At 43.3% G+C, this 24,434-nt stretch overlaps 1 protein-coding gene and 1 long non-coding RNA gene across 9 annotated transcripts in view; one reads left to right on the top strand and one right to left on the bottom strand.

The window, feature by feature from the left end:
• The window catches only part of LOC106576856 (protein O-GlcNAcase), a 40,657-nt gene that overhangs the window by 9,224 nt on the left and 6,999 nt on the right, over positions 1-24,434 (bottom strand). For 2 of the 8 annotated variants that reach the window (XR_006760301.1, XM_045700676.1), the window contains exons 1-12: positions 18,197-19,126; positions 17,077-17,128; positions 16,780-16,877; positions 15,133-15,263; positions 11,998-12,169; positions 11,504-11,602; positions 11,086-11,370; positions 10,167-10,325; positions 9,733-9,911; positions 9,218-9,472; positions 6,894-7,097; positions 4,064-4,238 (exon numbers count right to left, since the gene is read on the bottom strand). Coding sequence is in view for 7 of the 8 variants with exons in the window: in XM_045700676.1 (XP_045556632.1) it covers positions 4,064-4,238; positions 6,894-7,097; positions 9,218-9,472; positions 9,733-9,911; positions 10,167-10,325; positions 11,086-11,370; positions 11,504-11,602; positions 11,998-12,169; positions 15,133-15,263; positions 16,780-16,877; positions 17,077-17,128; positions 18,197-18,539 (2,152 nt within the window). In the remaining variant the exon portion in view is untranslated. Of the gene's footprint in view, positions 1-4,063; positions 4,239-6,893; positions 7,098-9,217; positions 9,473-9,732; positions 9,912-10,166; positions 10,326-11,085; positions 11,371-11,503; positions 11,603-11,997; positions 12,170-15,132; positions 15,264-16,210; positions 16,244-16,779; positions 16,878-17,076; positions 17,129-18,196; positions 19,127-19,270; positions 19,487-24,434 lie in introns of those variants that run through there. The other 6 variants (XM_045700675.1, XM_014154334.2, XM_045700674.1 and 3 more) reach the window with 6 other exon arrangements.
• Positions 22,220-23,574, top strand: LOC106576858 (uncharacterized). The gene is made up of 2 exons (XR_001322019.2): positions 22,220-22,694; positions 22,934-23,574. It is a non-coding gene; the product is annotated as an uncharacterized lncRNA (long non-coding RNA).

Raw genomic sequence — 24,434 nt, 5'->3', positions numbered from 1 at the left:
CGTTCTTACGAGAGCAACCTTGAACCTACTATTGTCAGTCACACCTTTCAAACATATGAATGGTTGCCATTGCCATAAGTGGTTGCTGTGCCTGTGAAGCACACAAAAAAGTGCTATAGAGTATGATCACATTGATAGACGATCCCAAACCTGGTGATGAGGTCTCCTGTCATGTGATGAGACAGACACAGCGCGAGGACAGGAGAGTCAACGCTCCTGCTATAACATCCAGTAACAACCTCACCCTGACACCTAGAACACTTCCTCTGATGAGGCTGGCTCCACTCAGCATACAGATGCATCCACAGGGAGGAACTCACAGCTACCTTTCAGGTGCTTGGGAGTAAAGCACCACCACATGCCATTTGTTGATATCAAATTATTATTGGAGACACATATCTATGTAAACAACAGTTATTTCACAGTTCTGTTTGTCTCAGTGTATCACATTGCAATGCTTTCGTGAACAAGCGACCAGTCACTTTCAAAATGTGGTGTGTACTATAGTTAGCTCCTCCAGACTACGAGAGACTAACTTTCTGAAAGCCAGATGTGAACTCCAGTGTGTAGGTGCATCCAGTGCTGGTTTAAGCCTCTTCCATGAAAAGGCCTACTTGTAAAAACAAACATGTTAGAGAGAAATGAACGCTGTCAAAGAAAATAAGATCTAAAACATTAACGTTTATCTCCCGCACCTAAAGTTCGCTGCGCAAAATGTGACTGTGTTCCATCACCCATATCAAATATCCTGATCTGATATGAAAATCAAAAACAATAACCAATCAGAAAGGTGGCCTGCGCAGACATTGGCCAGTGGTGATCCACTAGCAGTAGAAACTGGTACTGAGGATTTGTCCATCTGCAAACGGTGAAGGGAGAGAACAGTAGAAGATAGTCATTAGTAAATGTGTCTCAGTAACAACACCAGGGAGGAGGAGGTAAGACTGACTGCCGGCTGCACAGCTACAGACCAATAAGGGGACAGATACTTAGAACATAGCTCTTTGATCGGGCCTCGAGCGCGGTGTAGTTATAAAAGAGAAGCGTGACAAGTTGTCTACATACCAACTGGTTCACCGGATGTGGGAAAGCCTTTAGATTGCTTTATGTTCTGGTCTAGCTAGCCCACTGCTGGTCACGCTTTAGAAAGACAGACATCCACTAAATTCACTGAAAGACCTACAAAATGGTTCTCTAGCGTCTAAATTGTTCTACTGGTTTAAGGCTTCATAACGCCGTTATAGCTTCGATTTAGCTGTAGTTCTGCCAGTGTGAGTTTGCTGCCTGCTGCCTGCTGTGTACTGTATAGGTTAGAGGTCTCAGCTCTGGACAAAAACCTGTGAATGAAACATGGTTATTGTGTAACATACAGGCCATGCTGGTGCTTCAGGGTTGATCAAAAGAGCTTCCAATGGCTGCAGAAGACCACTCACAGAAATGTTATTCTACCCGTATCAGGGTGCATTCAGGATCACTGTCTGGTTGACTCATTATCAAGACATGTTACATGCAGGTGAAGTGTGTCTGTGGGCACATGTGCGTGCATGCATCCGTGAGTAGTGTGTAAGTTGGAGTGATTTTAATTTCAAGGAGTATGGGCTATGATACAACTAGAAGAAAGTATTCAGTAGACGCTAAGCACCAACACTGGTACACAGAGCATGTGCTGAGAATAGGCTCTGCACTGACTTTCCTGACCTCTGCATTAGTCAGTGAGGACATTTTATGAAATAAATACAGATCAATAATTTAAAAAAAAAATCTGCTCAGATATTCGATCACCATCTTTGTTCATGCACCAGAATGGCCATTCACTGTCAGTCACCTCGCTCTCCAAGCTCACAGGCATACTACGGGGTGGAAGTGGGGGGAGTTACCCTTGCGTCCCACCCCCCAGACACAGGCTGGCAGCAGGTTCTGTCTGTCTGTGTGTGTGTGTGTGTGTGTGTGTGTGTGAGAAAGCAGCAGTCACCACACACAGCAAGCAGCAGTAGCCCATCTCTGGACCTGTCACTACTGATACTGACAATTCACTTAGTTGTGGTGGACCAATTCATTTAGGGTTACTGTAGGGGGGACTAGCCGTGCAAGCGGCATTCAGTTAGTCAAAGTAAAATCAACAAATCAAAAAGTGCAATAAAACAGAATAAAAACAACAATTGAAAAGCAATGTAGCAGATGTCGATATCTGTCGCTGATGGATATATAAGCTAAGCCGAAGTTATCCTAAAACTAGCTGGAAGAACTGACAATAAGAGTGAGTCTGTCTGCTCTACACTCACCTTGAACACAGGTGAAAGGCGACAGAGGTGAAATGTTGCATTGCCAAGTCCACAAATATGCTTAATCATCTGTTAAGCAGACTGGAGAGTGGGCACTATAGATACAGCACATGTTCAGATGATTCATTAATATGTGCATGACTAAACTACCAAAGACTGGATTTGGCAGATGAAAGATCATACTGTTGCACTATGAATCTTATCATGGAGAAACTGCAATATGGCCAAACACACATCTTTAATGCTCATACAGAAGCTTACCAAAATGATATTCACCTTTGTGTATGTATTGAGCTTATCTAAACTAAGCATGAGACTTCACCATGAAGCTTAAAGACTTAACATATTTTTCCCATACCTACAGTACCAGTCAGAAGTCTGGACACACCTATTCATTCATGGATTTTTCTTTATTTTTACTATTTTCTACATTGTAGAATAATAATGAAGGCATCAAAACGATGAAATAACAGACATGGAATCATGTAGTAACCAAAAAAGTGTATTTTAGATTCTTCAATGTAGTTGGCTGCTTTTCCTTCACTCTGCGATCTAACTCATTCCAAACCATCTCAATTGGGTTGAGGTCGGATGATTGTGGAGGCCAGGTCATCTGATGTAGCACTCCATCACTCTCCTTATTGGTAAAATAGTCCTTACACAGCCTGGAGGTGTGTTGGGTCATTGTCCTGTTGAAATACAGATCACTGCACCTGTACCTAGCCCATGTGTAAACAGCCCATCTATCTACCTCATCCCCTTACTGTATTTATTTTATTTATCTTGCTCCTTTGCACCCCAGTATCTCTACTTGCACATTCATCTTCTGCACATCTACCATTCTAGTGTTTAATTGCTATATTTTAATTACTTCGCCACCATGGCCTATTTATTGCCTTATCTCCCTTATCTTACCTAATTTGCACTCCCTGTATATAGACTTTTTGTTTTATTTTTTCGACTGTATGTTTTGTTTATTCCATGTGTAACTGTGTCGTTGTATGTGTCGAATTGCTATGCTTTATCTTGGCGAGGTCGCAGTTGCAAATGAGAACTTGTTCTCAACTAGCCTACCTGGTTAAATAAAGGTGAATTAAATTTTTTTTTTTTAAAATAGACCGACTAAGCGCAAACTAGATAGGATGGCGTATCGCAACTGGACAATGACCCAACACACCTCCCGGCTGTGTAAGGGCTATTTGACCAAGAAGGAGAGTGCTGCATCAGATGACCTGGCCTCCACAAATCACCTGACCTCAACCCAATTGAGATGGTTTGAGATGAGTTGGACGGCAGAGTGAGGGAAAACCAGCCAACAAGTGCTCAACATATGTGGGAGCTCAGCATATGTGGGAACTCCTGCAAGACTGTTGGAAAAGCATTCCAGGTGAAGCTGGTTGAGAGAATGCAAAGAGTGTGCAAAGCTGTCATCAAGGTAAAGGGTGGCTACTTAGAAAGAATCTCAAATAAAATATATTTTGATTCGTTTAACACTTTTTTGGTTACTTCATGATTTGATATGTGTTATTATATAGTTTTGATGTCTTCACTATTATGATACAATGTAGAAAAAAAAAATATAGTAAAAATAAAGAAAAACCCTGGAATGAGTAGGTGTGTCCAAACTTTTGACTGGTACTGTATGTGTGTTCTATGTCCTACACTTACTGTTCTGCTGCTCTGAGAAGTCGGAGTCAAGCTGTACCGTTCCAGGTGTCCATACCGTACATACCTATTCAGTGTATGTGTGTTTGTGAGAGAGTGTGTGTGTCCATGCGTACCTAGCCACTGGACAAAGGACTTGACCATGGACATGATGCTCTTGATGTCCCAGATGTAGGGGTAGAGGTCATAGAGGATGGTGCGGTTGGCTGAGTTAGACAGCCTGGTGAACATCTGGATGACCGAGCAACACATCTCCTCAAACCTCTCCGCCCGGGACTGCCACTCCACTACCTGGGGGACAGGAAACAAGGTGGTGTTCATTAGGGCACATAACAGAAGGGGCTATGATGATTTATGTTTAACTGTGTAATCGACGATTATGGATGAAGACCGTCATGAAAATAAAAGAACCTTCAATTTCATTTTAAAAGTCGATAAACTTTACCCAAACGCAGCAAAGTAAGCCTGGTTTAGGTATAACAGACGATATAGACATGACGAGGGAAAGCTAGGAAGTTTTAGAATTTTGTGCTGTGGAACGAACAGCTGACTGAAGACGAGACCGCCGGGCTTTAAAAAAAGATGACATGCAGTTGTCTCCAGTCCGGAGATTTATTTATTATAATAATTTTTTTAAGTGGGCTATTTGAAAGATTATAACTGTGACCTTGGTCACATGACTGTCATTAGTCCTACTAATGAACATGGGCCAGTTGAGACTCTTTAAAAGACATATCCAATGGTAACATGGTCACTGACAGAACTCATCCACAGCCTTGGACAGAACTAAATGTATCGACATGACAAAACTGTCATCTCTGTGAGGTGACTTTCCAGTGTGTGTGCCACTGCATGGATCAAGTTTCGGTGTTTTAGACAAACATCTCAATGGCTGCTTAGAGATACTACACAACCACCTGTGGTAAACCGTGGGGTGTTGGGTTGAGCATGCAGAGATTAACACAGAGACCGGGAGGTTTTAGTCAGCAAACAACTTTACTTGGCCATAAAATAAACAAAGAAAATCACATAGGTTTGGCTCAGTCCTTCTCAGCTTTGGTTCTGTGTCGGTCTCTCCCGCGGTGTGCCACAGTGCTGCTTTTATGTGGCCTCCACAGCTGGTTGGCACTTTCCCCTAATTACCTCCACTTGGAGCCATCCGTGTGCCCAGCTCGTGTACTCCCAGCAGAGGGAGCCAACATTGCAGCACGTACCTCCCTTCTATTACCACTCCCCGGGGTAGACCTCTCAGGATACCACACACCATTTTGTACGGCAGTCATCACCCCCATCAACCCTGAATATTTTTCAGCTCTGAATATCAGAAAAAATTTAATGACTAACAAGATTAACATAAATAGAATCTCCCTCCTCTCTACCAATACCTGGGTGGCCTGGAGGTTAAAAGCGTTGGGCCAATAATTGGAAGGGCGCTGGTTCGAATCCCAGAGCCAGTGGAAGGTGGAATAATCTGCTGTTTTGCGCACCCGCTGAAATCTAATTAGCATAATAATAATCCCCATAGAAATGGGGACATTGATTGGACATGATTTGGAAAGGCACACACCTGTCTATACAAGGTCCCACAGTTGACAGTACATGTCAGAGCAAAAACCAAACCATGAGGTCGAAGGAATTGTCCGTAGAGCTCCGAGACAGGATTGTGTCGAGGCACAGATCTGGGGCAGGGTACCAAAACAGGTTCACAAGAACATAGTGGGCTCCATCATTCTTAAATGGAAGAAGTTTGGAACCACCAAGACTATTCCTAGAGCCACTTGGCCAAACTGAGAAATCGGGGGATAAGGATCTTGGTCAAGGAGGTGACAAAGAACCCGATGGTCATTGATAGAACTCCAGAGTTTCTTTGTGGAGATGGGAGAACCTTCCAGAAGGACAACAACAATCTATGCAGCACTCCACCAATCAGGCCTATATGGTAGAGTGGCCAGACGGAAGCCACTCCTCAGTAAAAGGCACGACAGCCTGCTTGGAGTTTGCCAAAAGACACCTAAAGACTTTCAGACCATTAGAAACAAGATTCTCTAGTTACCTTAGTGTTCTTGGGCACAGGGACTATGGTGGTCTGCTTGAAACATGTTGGTATTACAGACTCGGACAGGGAGAGGCTGAAAATGTCAGTGAAGACACTTGCCAATTGGTCTGCGCATGCTCGCAGTACATGTCCTGGTAATCCGTCTGGCTCTGCGGCCTTGTGAATGTTGACCTGTTTAAAGGTCTTACTCATGCCTGTCAATGCAAAATAATCATACTCCTATGCATTCTGCCTACATCAAAACCTCGTTTAGGTATGTTGCATTGAAAGTGGCTAATATTGCATCGATTCGATCACAATTTCAACAGTAAAGGGAAACATTGATAGAGTTAAATAACAGGGAAAACTCTAGAAAGTTGATTGAAGTTCAATCTTGTTGTTCTCTACGTAGGCTGACATTATTTCTGCGCAGCTCCCCCGGGACTACCGCGCAGAGGGAACCATTGTCCCCGGTACCCAAAAAATTATAGATAAATAAATAACATACTGTTTAGTGCCAAAATGTTTTAATAAATAACAAATGTTTCCTGATCTTTCTTATATCTCTCAGATATAGGACAGACAGTTCAAACTTCCTACTAATTGTTTTTCCAAGTAGCGAATCTGTTATTCAATGCATTTGTACTGGCTAATAGCAGTGAGGCCAAAAATAATTTACATATTTTTTTTAAAATATATATTTTGATACTTCAAAGGGTCTTAAAATTCTAAATCAAATAGCAAAATGATCCTTGGTATGACACTCTTAAAACAATTCCATATAGCTTAGTAGAACCCCTCCCTCCCTCGGCTTAGACAGGGCTTAAGACTTTTATGGGTTAAATGCGGAAGACATATTTCGGTTGAATGCATTCAGTTGTGGAACTGACTAGGTATCCCCCCCCACCTACCTTCTCTGGCTCCTTGCCCTTGCAGTCGACACCGACGGTGCTGCAGTTAGCCCGTAGCCAATTGAACTCCTTGAGCATGTGTAGGGCCTTGGGTCCGTACTCATATGGCAGGTAGAAGAGCTCAGCCAGCAGGATCAGGTCCTCCAAAGAAAGGGACTCTGCAGTGTACAATACCTTCTCATTGGGACCAAGCACAAAAACATCCTGAAAGACAAACAAATGTAATTGTTTAAACATACAATTAAATTACAGTCACTTTGGCTAATCTGAGTAGCTTTGTATGTAATTGACGGACGGATGGACACACACACCTGGGTTCAAATACAATTTTGGGTATTTCAATTACTTTCAAAGACATTTGTATGTACAGTGCCCTCGGAAAGTATTCAGACTGATTAACTTATTCCACATTTTGTTCCTTTACAGCATTATTCAAAAATGTATTAAATAAAAATCCTCAGCAATCTACACACAAAATGAACAGGTTTTTCATTTGGCAATTTTTTATATTTTTTTTAAGAAATACCTTATTTGCATAAGTATTCAGACACTGCAATGAGACATGATATTGAGGACAGGTGCATCCTGTTTCAATTGATCATCATTGAGATGTTTCTACAACTTGATTGGAGGCCACCTGTGGTAAATTCAATTGATGATTGGACATGATTTGGAAATGCACACACCTGTCTATATAATGTCCCACAGTTGACAGTGCATGTCAGAGCAAAAACCAAGCCATGAGGTCGAAGGAATTGTCCTTAGAGCTCCGAGACAGGATTGTGTTAAGGCACAGATCTGGGGAAGGTCACCGAAACATTTCTGCAGCATTGAAGGTCCCCAAGAACACAGTGGCCTCCATCATTCTTAAATGGAAGAAGTTTGGAACCATCAAGACACTTCCTGGAGCTGGCTGCCCGGCCAAACTGAACAATCAGGAGATAAGAGCCTTGGTCAGGGAGGTGACCAAGAACCCGATGATCACTCTGACAGAGCTCTAGAGTTCCTCTGTAGAGATGGGAGAACCATCCAGAAGCAATCTCTGCAGCACTCAACCAATCAGGCCTTTATGGTAGAGTGGCCAGGCGGAAGCAACTCCTCAGTACAAAGGCACATGACAGCCTGCATGGAGTTTGCCAAAAGGCACCTAAAGGACTCTCGGACAATGAGAAACAAGATTCTCTGGTTTGATGAAACCAATATTCAACTCTTTAGCCTGAATGCCAAGCGTCACATCTGGAGGAAACCTGGAACCATCCCGACGGTGAAGCATGGTGGTGGCAGTATCATGCTGTGAGGATGTTTTTCAGCGGCAGGAACTGGGATACTAGTCAGGATCGAGGCAAAGAGGAACGGAGCAAAGTACAGAGAAAGATCCTTGATGAAAACTTGCTACAGAGCGCTCAGGATCTCAGACTGGGGCGAAGGTTCACCTTCCAACAGGACAACAACCCTAAGCACACAGCCAAGACAATGCAGGAGTGGTTTCTGGATGTCCTTGAGTGGCCCAGCCAGAGCCCGGACTTAAACCCGATCAAACATCTCTGGAGAGACCTGAAAATAGCTGTGCAGTGACAGTCATCATCCAAACTGACAGAGCTTGAGAGGATCTGCAGAAAAGAATACAGGTGTGCCAAGCTTGTAGTGTCATAACCAAGAAGACTCAATGCTGTAATTGCTGCCAAAGGTGCTTCAACAAAATACTGAGTAAAGGGTCTGAATACTTATGTAAACATGATATCTTTTTAAAATGAGCAAACATGTATGTTGTGTGTAGATTGTTTTTCCCCCCTCATCAATGTAATCAATTTTAGAGTAAGGCTGTAACCTAATAAAATGTGGAAAAAGTCAAGAGGTCTGAATACTTTCTGAAGGCATTGTATATTCCTTCCCATTCCTCCAGCCAAATCACAGGCAGGCCTTTGCAAATATGAGCAAATATGCCATTATATGCAGCATTATATTATACACTGAACAATGTGAAGTTAAATTAAAATGTGTTGAATTGAGTAGAAGTGTGAATTTCAGTAACAGCTTTTTGCATAGCACATGAGCAGAACGTTTAGAAAACAGTTTTTTTCCCCCTCCGTGGTATCATTAGTAAAATGTTGGTGTCGTGACAACACTACTCCCATAATGTATTTGGAAATAGATTGTTTTGAAAACACTCAAATTCTAATAGAAGTAGTTGATTAGGGCCACATCATTTGAAAATAATCATTGAAAATACTCAAATACACAGAACATAAGAATTTAAATAACAAATAATCAATTAAGTACACATGTATTTGAACCCAGGACTGACACACACACAAACATCTTACCTGTTTGAACTGTTCGTCTGTCTGCATGGGGGCCATGTCAATGTCCTCCTCTGGAGACTTGGACTCAGGAACTAGGACCTCCCTGTCTGTGTCCATGGGCTTCAGCTCCTCCACCATCTTGTCTAAAAGGACTAGGCTGTTCTTGGTCTCAGTTTCAGCCTCAGCTACAGGGTCTGGCTCTAGGTCCGTCTCATATGGTTTCTCCACAACCATCTCCATGGGCTCTTCGTCAGACTCCTTCTTCTCAACATCCACCTGAACAGAAGCGTTTAGGAAACAAGTTATCGCCTCACTATCTTCGTGATCCCATGGGGATCTTTTCATTCTATTGCTTGTTTATTGTCGATCAGTTGTAATGAAAATCCGTTTTTTTTTGTCATATGTAGACTAATGTGAGACTTCAGTGACAACACAGACAAACAAGGGAAATTAACTCAAAGCCATTGGATGTGCATTGCATACTTTATGTTCTAGCTATCTAATATTAAAATGATCTAAGTTAAATCAGTAACTACCTCCCCCACCTCTTGTTGTTGCAGACTCTTGGCCATGGGGTGGTTGTTGGGGTCGGGGGCACCTGTGGGGGCCATGATGGGCTGTTGGAACACTGTAGTACCAGCGCAGAGGGAGGAGGCGCCTAGTGATGATGCGTTAATAGCTGAACTCTTAGCTCCGCTATGGGGTACCTGGCGACCTGGAGAGACAAGAACAGAGACAATGTCAACATGCTATACAAGACAAATATATAAAGGCTTTATTAACAAATATCAACATACTAGAAAAAAATATATAATGTCTAGCTTAAATGGATGATTGACAAGTGTTTAAAATCCAGTGGTGGACATTTGAGACATTTACCATGGCTCCAAATGATACAGTATGAAGTAAGGCAACAGAAATACATACACAGGTGTTTATTGCAAGATGATAGGTAGGTTACAGTGCTTACTGTTGTACTGGTGAGGCACTAAAAACTCCCCCAGCCACTCTGTGAGGGCCAGTTTCAGGGCCAGCTGAGGGCTGTACAACATGTCTGTCTCCAACTCCTCATCACTGCCCTCATTTTCCAGCTTGATCTGGATAGACACAGTACTGTCCTCTCCATCCGCTGAGAGAGGGATGGAGGAAGATAGAGAGAGGGAGGAAGGGAAAGGAAGGACGGGGACAGATACAGATACCATAACAAGGTGTAATGTACAGGCCTGTTTGAATACTGTGAAAGTGCCTCCTTCCCTTCCTCTATTGGAGAAATCACTAATGTGACTGGATGGAACTGAAAGCCATACAATCTGAATGGACAGAATGCTGTGCTCTTTCGAGAACATATCTTGTTGTGTCATTCTAAAAGAAAAACTACAGACATGAGACTTGGGGGCAGCCATTGTGTGTACCTCACGTGACACTGTCAGTGACTCTACTCTATAAATACCAAAACAAAAATTCACTGGGCCTTCAAATAGACACGTGGATTAACAATGCATAACACTGCTAAAGACCCTACACCTTTAAGACAGGGGTGACTACAAGGGTTAGTTCTGTCCTACTATTCTTGGTTTCTCTGTGGCGCATCATTGATCAATTGTTGTCATTAAATTGGCAATAACACACCAGTTCAGGACAACAATAGAAACCAACACACACAGCAGTCCTTGAGGACCAAAGCTGTACAACCCTGCTTTAAGACATTTGCCTTTTAGGTTAAATCTGACAAATTGCAGAACATAATGTCCCTGAAAAAATACATCTATTAAAGTGAATAAATAAATAAAGTCCATCCCAGTCAGACTAATTTCACTGTACCTGAAAGTGCCAGAACGGACAAATTAATTCAATTGTGGGATTAAAACGAAAGTCTAAATCAGACTTACTCATGGCGACATCCTTGCGCACTCCGTTCATGTTGGACTTGTACCAGGTGGCCAGGGTGTGGATGGCTACGAAGTTGGACTCGAACTCACAGTTGGGGTTGGTGAGAACCCCCTTTAGGCGGGGGATGAGCTCCGTGGAGCGCCCCTTGTACGGCCCCAGGAACAGGCGCTTCTGGTCGTAGTCGTTGGCATGGATGTTGTCCCAGATTACCGGAGCTCTCTTCAGGATCTTAGAGACCTCCTCTATTGATTCCACTGTGATGTCTTTCGATACCACCTTAGGACCTGGAAACATCATCTCAGATATATGTAGGAGTCATAAAAGTTATAAAGTATGTTACAAGGTCTGTTAGTGTTTAAGGTTAATCTAATGAGTGCCAAAACATGTATAATTTGAACTTGTTCGGATCTACTGTACCTGTCCACAGTACTTCAATACCAGGCAGCAGCTTCTCCCCCACTGTGTGCAGGTAGGGGGACTGGGCAACATTGGGGTAGCAGAACGTTCCACAGTACTCTGGTTTAGTAAGACACAAAGAAAAACATGCATAGAATCTACATCTTCCTTGAACTACGAATCCGGACCAAATTTCAGTTACATACATAAATACAGGGCACGTCGATACACAGATACAGGTTATCCAGGGTCGTGTTCAGTAGGCACAAAACCGAAGAAGCCATTCCGAAAAGGAGGGAAACCGGGAAATACTATATAAACTAAGAAATGCTTGTTTTTGTTTTCGATTGCAAAACATGTGTGTATGTATGTATGTATGTATGTATGTATGTATGTATGCATGTATGTATGTATGTATGTATGCATGCATGTATGTATGTATGCATGCATGTATGTATGTATGCATGCATGTATGTATGTATGCATGTATGCATGTATGCATGTATGCATGTTACCTGTGGGGCAGAAGAGAAAGGTCTCAGGCTCTCCCAAGTACTGAAAGATCTCATTCGTGATGGACACCTGGGCATGGGCGAAGGAGCTGAACACTTCCTTGTCGGCGGGGCACATGTTGTGGTCAATGTCGTCAAACAGTAAGGCAAATGACTTGCAGCCAAAGTGAGTCACCTGAGCGAGAGTATTAATTATGAGACGATGTGTTAAGACTCCAGTAAATGAGTAAGTGCAGACAGTCAAGGATGTAGAGGCCATAGAATTAGGAATTAGAATGGACATGAACCGTATGATGATATAAAGGTCAGCCATTTTGGTTAAGGAGTGGGTCAATCATGGTTTGCCAGTGCTGTGATAAGATAGTGTAAAATAATGAATGTATTTGCACTGTATGTTTGTTAGCTAGCTAGCCAGTCAGTTCTAGAGGAATAATTCCATAAATGTTTCTAATTAACTGCCAATATGCTAACATTCCACTCAAACAAACCAAAAACTGGACGAAATCAGTTGATGATAGGACTTTGACAAGTTGTAAATTTGCAACAAGTACTGACATTGTATCATATAAAAAGCACTCACCGCTTTCCAAGAAAACACAGACCACCTATACTCCACACACAGACGTATAAAAAGCTCTCCCTCGCCCTCCATTTGACAAATCTGACTATAATTCTATCCTCCTGATTCCTGCTTACAAGCAAAAACTAAAGCAGGAAGCACTTGCTCAATACGGAAGTGGTCAGATGACATGGATGCTACGGGACTGTTTTGCTAGCACTGACTGGAATATGTTCCGTTATTAATCCAATGGCATTGAGGAGTTTAGCACCTCAGTCAATGGGTTCATCAATAAGTGTATTGACGAAGTCGTCACCAGTGACCATAAGTACATATCCCAACCAGAAGCCATAGATTACAGGCATCATCCGCACCGAGCAAAAGGCTAGAGCTGCCGCTTTCAAGGAGCGGGACACTAACCGGACACTTAAGAAATCCTGCAATTCCCTCAGTTCAACAAACAAACAAGCAAAGTGTTAATACAGAACTAAGATTGAATCCTACTACACCGGCTCTGAAGCTCGTCGGACGTGGCAGCGCTTGCAAACTATTACGGACTACAAAGGGAAAACCAGCCGCGAGCTGCCCAGTGACGCGAGCCTACCGCGAGCCTACCAGACGAGCTAAATGCCTTCTATGCAACACTGAAGCATACATGAGAGCACCAGCTGTTCCGGACAACTGTGTCTCCGTAGCCGATGTAAGCAAGACCTTAAAACAGGTCAACATTAACAAGGCCGCGGACCAGAACGGATTACCAGAGAGTGTACTCAGAACATGCACGGACCAACTGGCAAGTGTCTTCACTGACATTTTCAATCATTGTCCCTGACCGAGTCTGTATTATCTAGATGTTTCAAGCAGACCACCATAGTCCCTGTGCCCAAGAATGCGAAAGTAACCTGCAAAATGACTACCACCCAGTAGCACTCACGTCGGTAGCCATGAAGCGCTTTGAAAGGCTGGTCATGGCTCACATCAACACCATCATCCCGGAAACCGTAGACCCACTCCAATTCGCATACTGCCCCAACAGATCCACATATGATGCCATCTCAATCGCACTCCCCACTGCCCTTTCCCACCTGGACAAAAGGAATGTGAGAATGCTGTTCATTGACTACAGCTCAGCATTCAACACCATAGTGCCCACAAAGCTCATCACTAAGCTAAGGACCCTAGGACTAAACACCTCCCTCTGCAACTGGATCCTGGACTTCCTGACGGGCCGCCCCAAGGTGGTAAGGGAAGGAAACAACACATCAGCCAAGCTGATCCTCAAAACCGGGGCCCCTCAGGAGTGCGTGCTTAGTTCTTTTCTGTACTCCCTGTTCACCCACGACTGCGTGGCCAAGCACGACTCTAACACCATCATTAAGTTTGCTGACGACAACAGTGGTAGACCTGATCACCGACAACAATGAGACAGCCTATAGGAAGGAGGACAGAGACCTGGCAGTGTGGTGCCAGGACAACAACCTCTCCCTCAATGCGAGCAAGACAAAGGAGATGATCGTGGACTACAGGAAAAGGAGGGTCAAACAGGCTCCCAGTAACATTGACAGGCTGTAGGAGTGGGTCGAGAGATAAGTTCCTTGGTGTCCACATCCCCAACAAACTAACATGGTCCAAACACACCAAGACAGTCGTGCTGAGGGCACGACAACAGCTTTTCCCCCTCAGGAGACTGAAAAGATTTGGCATGGGTCCCCAGATCCTCAAAAAGTTATTCAGCTGCACCATCGAGAGCATCCTGACAGGTTGCATCGCCGCCTGGTATGCCAGTAAGGCACTACAGAGGGTAGTGCGTATGGCCATAGATCACTGGGGCCAAACTTCCTGCCATCCAGGACATATATAGCTATAAGACTGCTGAACAATTCAATCAAATGGCCACCCAGACTATTTACATTGGGCCCCCCCCTTTGCCTTTACACTGCTACTACTCTGTTATTTATCTATGCATAGTCACTTTACCCCTACCTACACGTACAAATTACCTCGACTAACCTGTAGCCCTACACACTGACCCTGCATATAGCCTCATTATTTAGTAAACATTTTCTTAACTATTTCTTGAACTGCATTGTTGGTTAGGGACTTGTAAGTAGGCATTTCACGGTAAGGTCTCCACCTGTTGTATTCGGCACGTGACAAATAAAAGTATGACAATATTTTAGGTTGACCATAATTATATTACACCATTTCTGATATATCACACCTTACTTCTATTTTCCTGTATAAGAAAAATCATGATTATGCCTCTACAGCCATTCATTCCAATTTAAACTGGTTAGGATTTCTCCCTGACCAATATGGCTGGAATTTTCATCCCTTTCTGGAACTTGGAAGGTTCATGACATAGTCTACCATATTCAATTACTAGAGGGGCTATGTACTCAGTCAAGGATGTAAGACTATAGGCCTATGTGCTTGACTGTGGTCAAAGATTATCGTTATTAGCAAGACAGTTCTCCTCTAACCCAATCCTAACATCTCAATCAGCACATTAGCAGTGGTTCTAGTGCATTGTCTGAAAGGGAAGGAGGGATGCACTTTTTAAAACAGGTTTGTGTTACCTGGTCGAGTTTCCTTTTGAGTGTGGACACTTCTTTCTGGTTAGAGAAGGTGATGTCGAGGCCAGGGGAGATGGCATAGATTAACTCAATCCCATACTCCTTTGCAGCACTGATCAGGGTAATCAGCTGTTCTATGAGAGAGAGATGCATTAGTTGTTATAGACACTATTTCACAAGAATGTATATATAGCTCAAATGGTGAAGCGTGATTCATCAATTCAGAGAACACATTTCCACTGCTCCAGAGTCCAATGGCGGCGAGCTTTACACCCCTCCAGCCGATGCTTAGCATTGCTCTTGGTGATCTTAGGCTTGTGTGCGACTGCTCGGCCATGGAAACCCATTTCATGAAGCTCCCGAACAGTTCTTGTGCTGATGTTGCACCAGAGGCAGCTTGGAACGTGGTAGTGTGTGTTGCAACCAAGGACAGGCGATTTTTACGTCCTAAGCGCTTTTGCACTTGGCGGTTCCGTTCTTGTGTGGCCTACCACTTTGCGGCCGAGCCTTTGTTGCGCTTAGACGTTTCCACTTCAGAATAACAGCACTTACAGTTGACCAGGGCAGCTTTAGCAAGGCAGAAATTTGACGAACTGACTTGTTTGAAAGGTGGCATCCTATGACAGTGCCACATTGACAGTCACTGAGCTCTTCAATAAGGCCATTCTACTGCTAATGTTTGTCAGTGGAGATTGCATGGCTGTGCGCTCGATTTTGTACACCTGTCAACAACAGGTGTGGCTTAAATAGCCAAATCCACTAATTTGAAGGGGTTTCCGCATACTTTTGTGTACTGTATACAGGCCAATGAAGATCAGGCAGTTCAGAAAAAATAAAGATGTACTTCAAATAAACAATGAGATTAATCGGATTGGTATTTGACCATTAATCTCTACAAAACGTGTAGTATTCTGTTGGAATTGTTGTTGTAGCTAACTTATTCCATCCCAAAACACCACGCTAGATCCGTGTGAGGCAAGTTAGTTTTGCATGGCCTGGGGAGCACTTAGCTAGCTGGCTATCATCATCTACTAACAACCTAACATGCCAAAAGTCTTTTGGCACTTTAGTACCTACTTACTCGATTCACATCCAGCATCGAAACCGCCCACCGTGGTGCTGTAAGTAACACAGATGGTGTCAGTGGACTTGGTGCCTACATTGACTGTTGCCAAAGAACGGTTGCTTAGCATCAGCTTCATGTTGAATCTACTCTTCCACCGTTGTAGGCCTGCCCGAAGAGGTAGGACTGTCTTCCCATCTAGCGCATTTTGACCAAAAATGAATGCAGGTAAACAGCGCACTGCCGCCCCTACCAGTTCTTCTCATGACGTCAAAGCTGCAATGTATTTTTGGTATATGAGTTTTTGATAAATGTAATTCAAATTTCGAAAACAGAAGTGTATAATTACTGTTAAAATACACTGTACGGGTAAAGACCGTTTAGACGGGATATCAATCTAAGTTGCTAGATTTGTGAAAATATATTGTGCAACCTTCCCTTTAATGCTGATGCATTTCAGAGTAAGCACATTCATCAGAACAGAAATCTATTGCAACAAGCACAAACAGCAACACCTGTGCACTTTTATATGTAGGTATATGTGACAGGAATCATTTCAACCCATGGCCATGATGAGACAAGCTCACCTGCTTCTTCTACTGAGTACATCTCTCTCCAGAACATCCTGTGCTTGTAGTCATCTTTAGGAGCGTAGAGGTATGTGTTCAAGCCCCATTTCTGCTGTCTGGGGAACACAACACATATTGTGATTAAGACAGGCTTTGTGTGACACGGTTTGCTTTGTTTATCACAGAACATATTGATAACGTTCATTGAAAACATTTCCAATTACATTAAAAATTACTGTGCATTCACTGATTCTATTATGATAGAGCACTAGTCAACACCATACGCCAGCCTGCTGTTCATAACCATTATATTACCTCCTGAACAGCTCTTTCCTTTGTTCCATTGTCCATGGCCGGCCGTAGAAGCCTGTTGAAAACAAAAGTCAAAACAGACAGTTTTAACACGCATAGCAAACATTTCAGGTCTGCAGACATCCCCCCCCCCATCTATTACCCTGGCTTTGTACGTTCAGCTGCCACACGTTTGCCATGAAGACAGTGCCGTCGGTCCTTTTGGCGGTAGGAATGTGAGACAATATATCCACAGGAAAGCATTATTACATCAACTTTTCAAAGCGCTGGTAATGCATTCACCTGAAGCATGCGCAGAACCATGTAAACATGTGCACGAGCTCGGCAAGTATGCATGTATTTGTATCTAGTGCACATGATTCAGGTGATAGAAATCTGAAGTAACTACCGGCGCTTTGAAAAGTTTACAATTATATACTCAACAGAAATATAAACACAACATGTAAAGTGTTGGTCCCATGTTTTATGTGCTGAAATAAAAAAATCCCAGAAATGTTCTATATGCACGAAAATTGTATCTCAAATGTTGTTTACATCCCTGTTAGTGACCATTTATCCTTTTGCCAAGATAATCCATCAACCAGACTGGTGTGGCATATGAAGAAGCTGATTAAACAGCATGATCACTATACAGGTGGGGACAATAAAAGGCCACTCTAAAGTGTGCTGTTTTGTCACAACACAATGCCACAGACGTCTCAAGTTTTATGGGAGTGTGCCATTGACATGCTTGTGAGAGGAGTCTTTCCTGATTCAAACGCTAATTTCTGCCCCACAGAATTCAATGCAATTCAAGGTAGGGTTACCAGGAAAGGGTGCTAACGTTACATCAAGCCTTTTCAGAATCCATTAAGTACGCTGATCGGTTTAAACATAACGAAATCCATAATTCATCCAGATGGGTCATCGACCTTGAACAATTGTTGATAGTACAATACAGAGTTAATGACACGTTGTCCTGAATAATCACAATTATTCTCTAAAACGTATCACGCTCAGCTGTAAAAGTAATGGTTAGCTGGCTGACAAATGAGTCTGCAAATCCTGTATGCATCAAAAACAAAGACAGTAACTATAACAAAACAACGTAATTTATTAATAACGTTATATATGTTCTGCTCACCCTCCACGACTCCACTGATGAATTTCCTGCGGCCCGACAGCTCCACCTCAATGTTTCTCGGTTCTTCCACGAGGCCAGATGCTTCGGAACCAGCCTTCGATGGCCCCGAACATGGGCTCGCTTCAGTCTCCGATTGAGACGTATCCACCACCGGTGTGTCTTTCTGAACCATTTCTACAGACGGTCTGTTGTCGTAGCAAGCACCAGACAGGGTTGAGAAAAAAAGTGAACAAGACGGGAGTCTGATCTGAAACTCCGGTGACAGCGAGGAATTGGAGGATATGCTCACAGGCCGCAGAACACAACAAATATTGCTCGACTTGTCTGTCCAAATTAGATTCATGCAAACACGTTTCTAGTAAAACGAAACGACAGCTAGATGTTAGCTAGCTTCAGTTACCAATCTGTCAAAATACGAATAGGTAACGTTAGCTTGCTCGTTGGCTAACGTTGCTAGCAATGCTGCCTACCGCTGTTAGAATAATATGTCATAATGCATATTTGTTGACATACTTGTGCGCTAAATAAAAAATACATTTACGATTAATAAAGTATATATTTGTTCCTGTGAATATCTCTATTAGTCTTTTAGATTCGCCCTAGTTTCCGCAGATTCTTCCTGTTTACACCGACTGCGCATGTTCAGGAGACTGGATCAAACTAGTCGCCTCCAAACATTAGTGGCAAAACACTATTCGCCTTGGAACGTCAGTGAACGCGGCGAGTTACATGCAATTGTGTTTCTATTTCCGGCAACATTCGCGCGACGCTAGCGCATGCTAGTGGCGGGAGGCGAATTGTGGTACTTTTAGTTGAGCGCTTGATAGTTTCACTGACAGAACCGCACGAAATACTAAAATCGATCAACATAACAAGCATTATATGTTCAGTACGAGGCTGTCACAATAATTGGAGGCAGTTTTTACAACAAACAATGTTTTGAACACCAACCTCTACGACGTCGATCTGAATGTATCTGCAGTAGGCTGGACACATTACATTTTTAACAATGTTTTTGTTCTGATAAAACCTAGTTCATTGCATCCGCCGCGGAGCCCAGTTTCATACTATTACCATATATGTCCCAGCTGCCTGCCATAGTCTTGAAGGCATTTTTCACCCTGCCAGCTCCTATTAGTTCTATTGAGCACCAACTCGCCTTCCCGAACGTTCTATTCCCAGTTTACTGTTCTATGTCACAATGCCTGCTTTCCTATTGTTGGCAATGGAGACCTGCCCGCGTTGTTAATAGTTCAAATGTTAAAAAAAAACATATTTCACCTTTATTTAACCAGGTAGGCTAGTTGAGAACAAGTTCTAATTTACATCTACATTTACATTTACATTTAAGTCATTTAGCAGACGCTCTTATCCAGAGCGACTTACAAATTGGTGCATTCACCTTATGATATCCAGTGGAACAACCACTTTACAATAGTGCATCTAAATCTTTTAAGGGGGGGGGTTAGAAGGATTACTTTATCCTATCCTAGGTATTCCTTAAAGAGGTGGGGTTTCAGGTGTCTCCGGAAGGTGGTGATTGACTCCGCTGTCCTGGCGTCGTGAGGGAGCTTGTTCCACCATTGGGGTGCCAGAGCAGCGAACAGTTTTGACTGGGCTGAGCGGGAACTGTGCTTCCTCAGAGGTAGGGGGGCCAGCAGGCCAGAGGTGGATGAACACAGTGCCCTTGTTTGGGTGTAGGGCCTGATCAGAGCCTGAAGGTATGGAGGTGCCGTTCCCTTCACAGCTCCATAGGCAATCACCATGGTCTTCTTCAATCACAACTGCGACCTGGCCATGATAAAGCAAAGCAGTTCGACACATACAACAACACTGAGTTACACATGGAATAAACAAACAGTCAATAATACAGTATAAAAAAGTATATATACAGTGTGTACAAATGAGGTAAGATAAGGGAGGTAAGGCAATAAAATAAGCCATAGTGGCGGGGTAATTACGATATAGCAATTAAACACGAGTGATAGATGTGCAGAAGATGAATGTGCAAGTAGAGATACTGGGGTGCAAAGGAGCAAAATGCAGTATGGGGATGATGTAGTTGGATGGGCTATTTACAGGTGCAATGATCTGTGAGCTGCTTTGACAGCTGGTGCTTGAAGTTAGTGAGGGAGATAAGAATCTCCAGCTTCAGCGATTTTTGCAGTTCATTCCAGTCATTGGCAGCAGAGAGCTGGAAGGAAAGGCGGCCAAAGGAGGAATTGAAATATACCTGCTGGAGCGCGTGCTGCGGGTGCGTGCTGCTAAGGCGGGGCTTTATCTAGCAAAGATTTGTAGATGACCTGGAGCCAGTGGGTTTGGCGATGAGTATGAAGCGAGGGCCAGCCAACGAGAGCGTACAGGTCGCAGTGGTGGGTAGTATATGGGGCTTTGGTGACAAAAATGGCACTGTGATAGACTGCATCCAATTTGTTGAGTAGAGTGTTGGAGGCTATTTTGTTAATGACATCGCCGAAGTCTAGGATCGGTAGGATAGTCAGTTTTACGAGGGTATGTTTGGCAGCATGAGTGAAGGATGCTTTGTTGCGAAATAGGAAGCCGATTCTAGATTTAATTTGGGATTGGTGATGCTTAATGTGGGTCTGGAAGGAGAGTTTACAGTCTAACCAGACACCTAGGTATTTGAAATTGTCCACATATTCTAGGTCAGAACCGTCCAGAGTAGTGATACTGGACGGGCGGGCAGGTGCGGGCAGCGATCGGTTGAAGAGCATGCATTTAGTTTTACGTGCGTTTAAGAGCAGTTGGAGGCCCAGGAAGGAGAGTATGGCATTGAAGCTCGTCAGGAGGTTAGTTAACACAGTGTCCAAAGAAGGGCCAGAGGTATACAAAATGGTGTCATCTGCGTAGAGGTGGATCAAAGAATCACCAGCAGCAAGAGCGACATCATTGATGTATACAGAGAAGAGTCAGCCCGAGAATTTAACCCTGTGGCACCCCCATAGAGACTGCCAGAGGTCCGGACAACAGGCCCTCCGATTTGACACACTGAACTCTATCAGAGTAGTTGGTGAACAGGCGAGGCAGTCATTTGAGAAACCAAGGCTGTTGAGTCTGCCGATAAGAATGTGGTCATTGACAGAGTCGAAAGCCTTGGCCAGGTTGATGAATACGGCTGCACAGTATTGTCTCTTATCGATGGCAGTTATGATCGTTTAGGACCTTGAGGGTGGCTGAGACGCACCCATGACCAGTTCGGAAGCCAGATTGCATAGCGGAGAAGGTACGGTCGGATTCGAAATGGTCGTGATGTTTTAACTTGGCTTTCGAAGACCTTAGAAAGGCAGGGTAGGATAGATATAGGTCTGTAGCAGTTTGGGCCAAGAGTGTCTCCCCTTTTGAAGAGGGGGATGACCGCGGCAGCTTTCCAATCTTAGGGGATCTCAGACGTTACGAAAGAGGTTGAACAGGCTAGTACTGGGGTTGCAACAATTTCGGCAGATCATTTTATTAAGAGAGGGTCCAGATAGCCTTCCCTGTAGCTCAGTTGGTAGAGCATGGTGTTTGCAACACCAGGGTTGTGGGTTCGTTTCCCACGGGGGGCCAGCACAGAAAAAAAAAATGTATGAAATGTATGCATTCACTACTGTAAGTCGCTCTGGATAAGAGCGTCTGCTAAATGACTAAAATGTAAATGTAAATTGTCTAGCCCGGCTGATTTGTAGGGGTCCAGATTTTGCAGCTCTTTCAGAACATCAGCTATCTGGATTTGGGTGAAGGAGAAATGGGGGAGTTATGGGCGAGTTGCTGTGTAAACAACAAATAATTACCCATGGAACTCTGAGGTTGTCCCATTGTTTACTATAGGGAAATATAGGTATGTCTGTCTATTTCGCCAAATATCTCGCAATGTGTATATTTAGATTTTTTTCAAGTCGGACACCATTTTAATCATGAGAGTCTCCTCTTTCTAATTATGTAAGGCTGGGCAGTGTAGACCATAATTAGTCAGAAGTTGCCATTTTTTCCCCCTACTTCCTCGTTATGCAGACATAAGCACACTTGGCACCATCGAGCTGCGGAAGTTGACTTTCTACACAGGTTGTAATTTTTCAGTTTCGTCCTAAGAACATATTTTAGTGGTAAAATAAAAAGGGATACATTTTTGGTGCCATTTAGGCGAAATTGAAATCTAAGCGTCACTAGTCAAAACAGGCTCTGCTATGGGCTCACGCTAGTGTTCCAGCTTAGCCAACATTCTTTTGCCATTTTCAGCCTTGGGTGTATGTTGACTCGTTTTTTTTGTCCAGCCTACGCTGTAGAGCCCCATACGACCTGTATCCACCTCCTAAAGAGAGTCTTTGCGGCTCTGGCTCAAAGCGTTGAACCTAAAGAAACCATCAAAATGTCAATTTGTGTGCTCCTACCGCTTCTTTGACAAGAAGCCTACAGTGGAGCATCCTTACCCAGAAAAATGACTGGCTATGATGCGCCACTCGTGAAGAAGCGTTGGTCAGGCAGTCATCATCAGTGACAGGTATGGCACACACACTAGCGGTTTGCCTGCTCTCATTTTGTGTCTCCCTCTTCTATCTAAGCACAGTCTCATAATAGCACAATTTATTTCCTCTGTAACTCAAAAAAAAATTGACAAAAAAATATCAAATTTTATATATACTTAATGTGATTAGTAAATATTATTAGGAGCGTTTATGCAGTATGGTGTTTTATTGTACGTTTTTTAAATTAATTGTCCATTGCCTGATTTCTTAACAGGTGACACAACAGGCTCAAGTGTACACCAAATTGAAATGGGGATTGGCCTTTACAGATAGAAGGAATGGATATGCCTTCAGAGAAGGCTGCCCAAACCCAATGGGAAGACCCATCTCTAAGTGATCACAACTACAGCTCAGGTGATCATGTAAATCCCACTACCTGTGAGGCAGAGACACAGTGCCCAGCAGCACCTCTCTACAAAACCCTGCTGAGGAACGAAGCACTCTGTTGACAATTCCAGCCTTCACAAAAAGAGACGCACACCTGTCAGAGGAGGACACCACATGTACAAGACGGATAGCTAATGTGAGGGTTCATGTGAAACGCTTAATTCAAAGACTCAAACGGTTTAGAATCATCTCACAGATGGTGCCAATCAACCTCTTATCTAAAATGGACAAAATACTTTGAATCTGTGCTGCCCTGTGTAACCTGCGTGGTGATATCATTCATGAAGATGCTAAATGAACTGACCAGTCAAATGCCATTCACAGGGTCGATTTCCCAATATGAATTAAAGTTGTCAAAAGTTACGTTAAATACATTTCAATTAATTCTATAACAACTTAAGTTAATTTGTTTTACATACTCATTAATATTAATAAAAAACAATGAGTTAATAGTAACTGCAAACAGGAGAGACATCTGACTTCATACTTCTAAAGAGCTGCATATATTTGTCACTCAGTGACAATCTGCCTGCCTGATGCTCCTCAACAATAAATGGCAGCATGTGTGTTGAGTAGAATGCCTTCAACCTCAGGACAGCCTCTGCACAAAACTGTGCATCATAGGGAACAGGGATGACAACTTGCATGTAGTAGCCATGTGGCCCATGTAGTAGCCACGTGGCCCATGTGGTTGCAGTTGGGGTGTGCCCTCCACCACCTTCACATCACAGGCTTTCCCATTGAAGACATCATCCAGAGGATCACAGCCCTTCCCCATGACAGGACACTTGATCTCCAACAGCTCCTTGGAGTTCAGCACACTGTCAGGGCTTGCTGATAGCCATGGCTATCCAACACTGACAACAGTGCCTCTGTGGTCCACAGAGTATCCACAGTCTTCCAGCCACTGGGAGGGCAACAATTGAAAAACATCATCTGAAACCACTTTTTATTTTGACATTCTCTTCAGGATGCAACAAGATGGACTGCTACCCTCAATTTCAGAGAATAACTTCCCAGGTGGCAAAACAAAACAATCCTCTGTTAAAAAGAACGAAAGGCCAGCTGTTGTATATGAACAGGGAGAACTCCATGACACATCTTCAGCTGTTCCTGTGGCATAAATCCTGCGAAATTATATATATATAAAAAAAACGTCCTCAGTAAGTGTAGCTACATTTTATTGTAGCAATGTGAATGCCCTGCCCACGTCAGGATTTCCCTGCACACGATCTACTTACTTTCCTTTTATTTTTTTCAATTAATACATTTTTATTTCATGTGTGCTTTGAGGCACTGTCTTGGTGGAAGATCCACTTTTGACCAAG

The sequence above is a fragment of the Salmo salar genome, chromosome ssa18, assembly GCF_905237065.1.
Source record: "Salmo salar chromosome ssa18, Ssal_v3.1, whole genome shotgun sequence".
NCBI lineage: Eukaryota > Metazoa > Chordata > Actinopteri > Salmoniformes > Salmonidae > Salmo > Salmo salar.
Note: the sequence above shows the minus strand (reverse complement) of the source record. Positions and strands in the feature narration are given on the sequence as shown.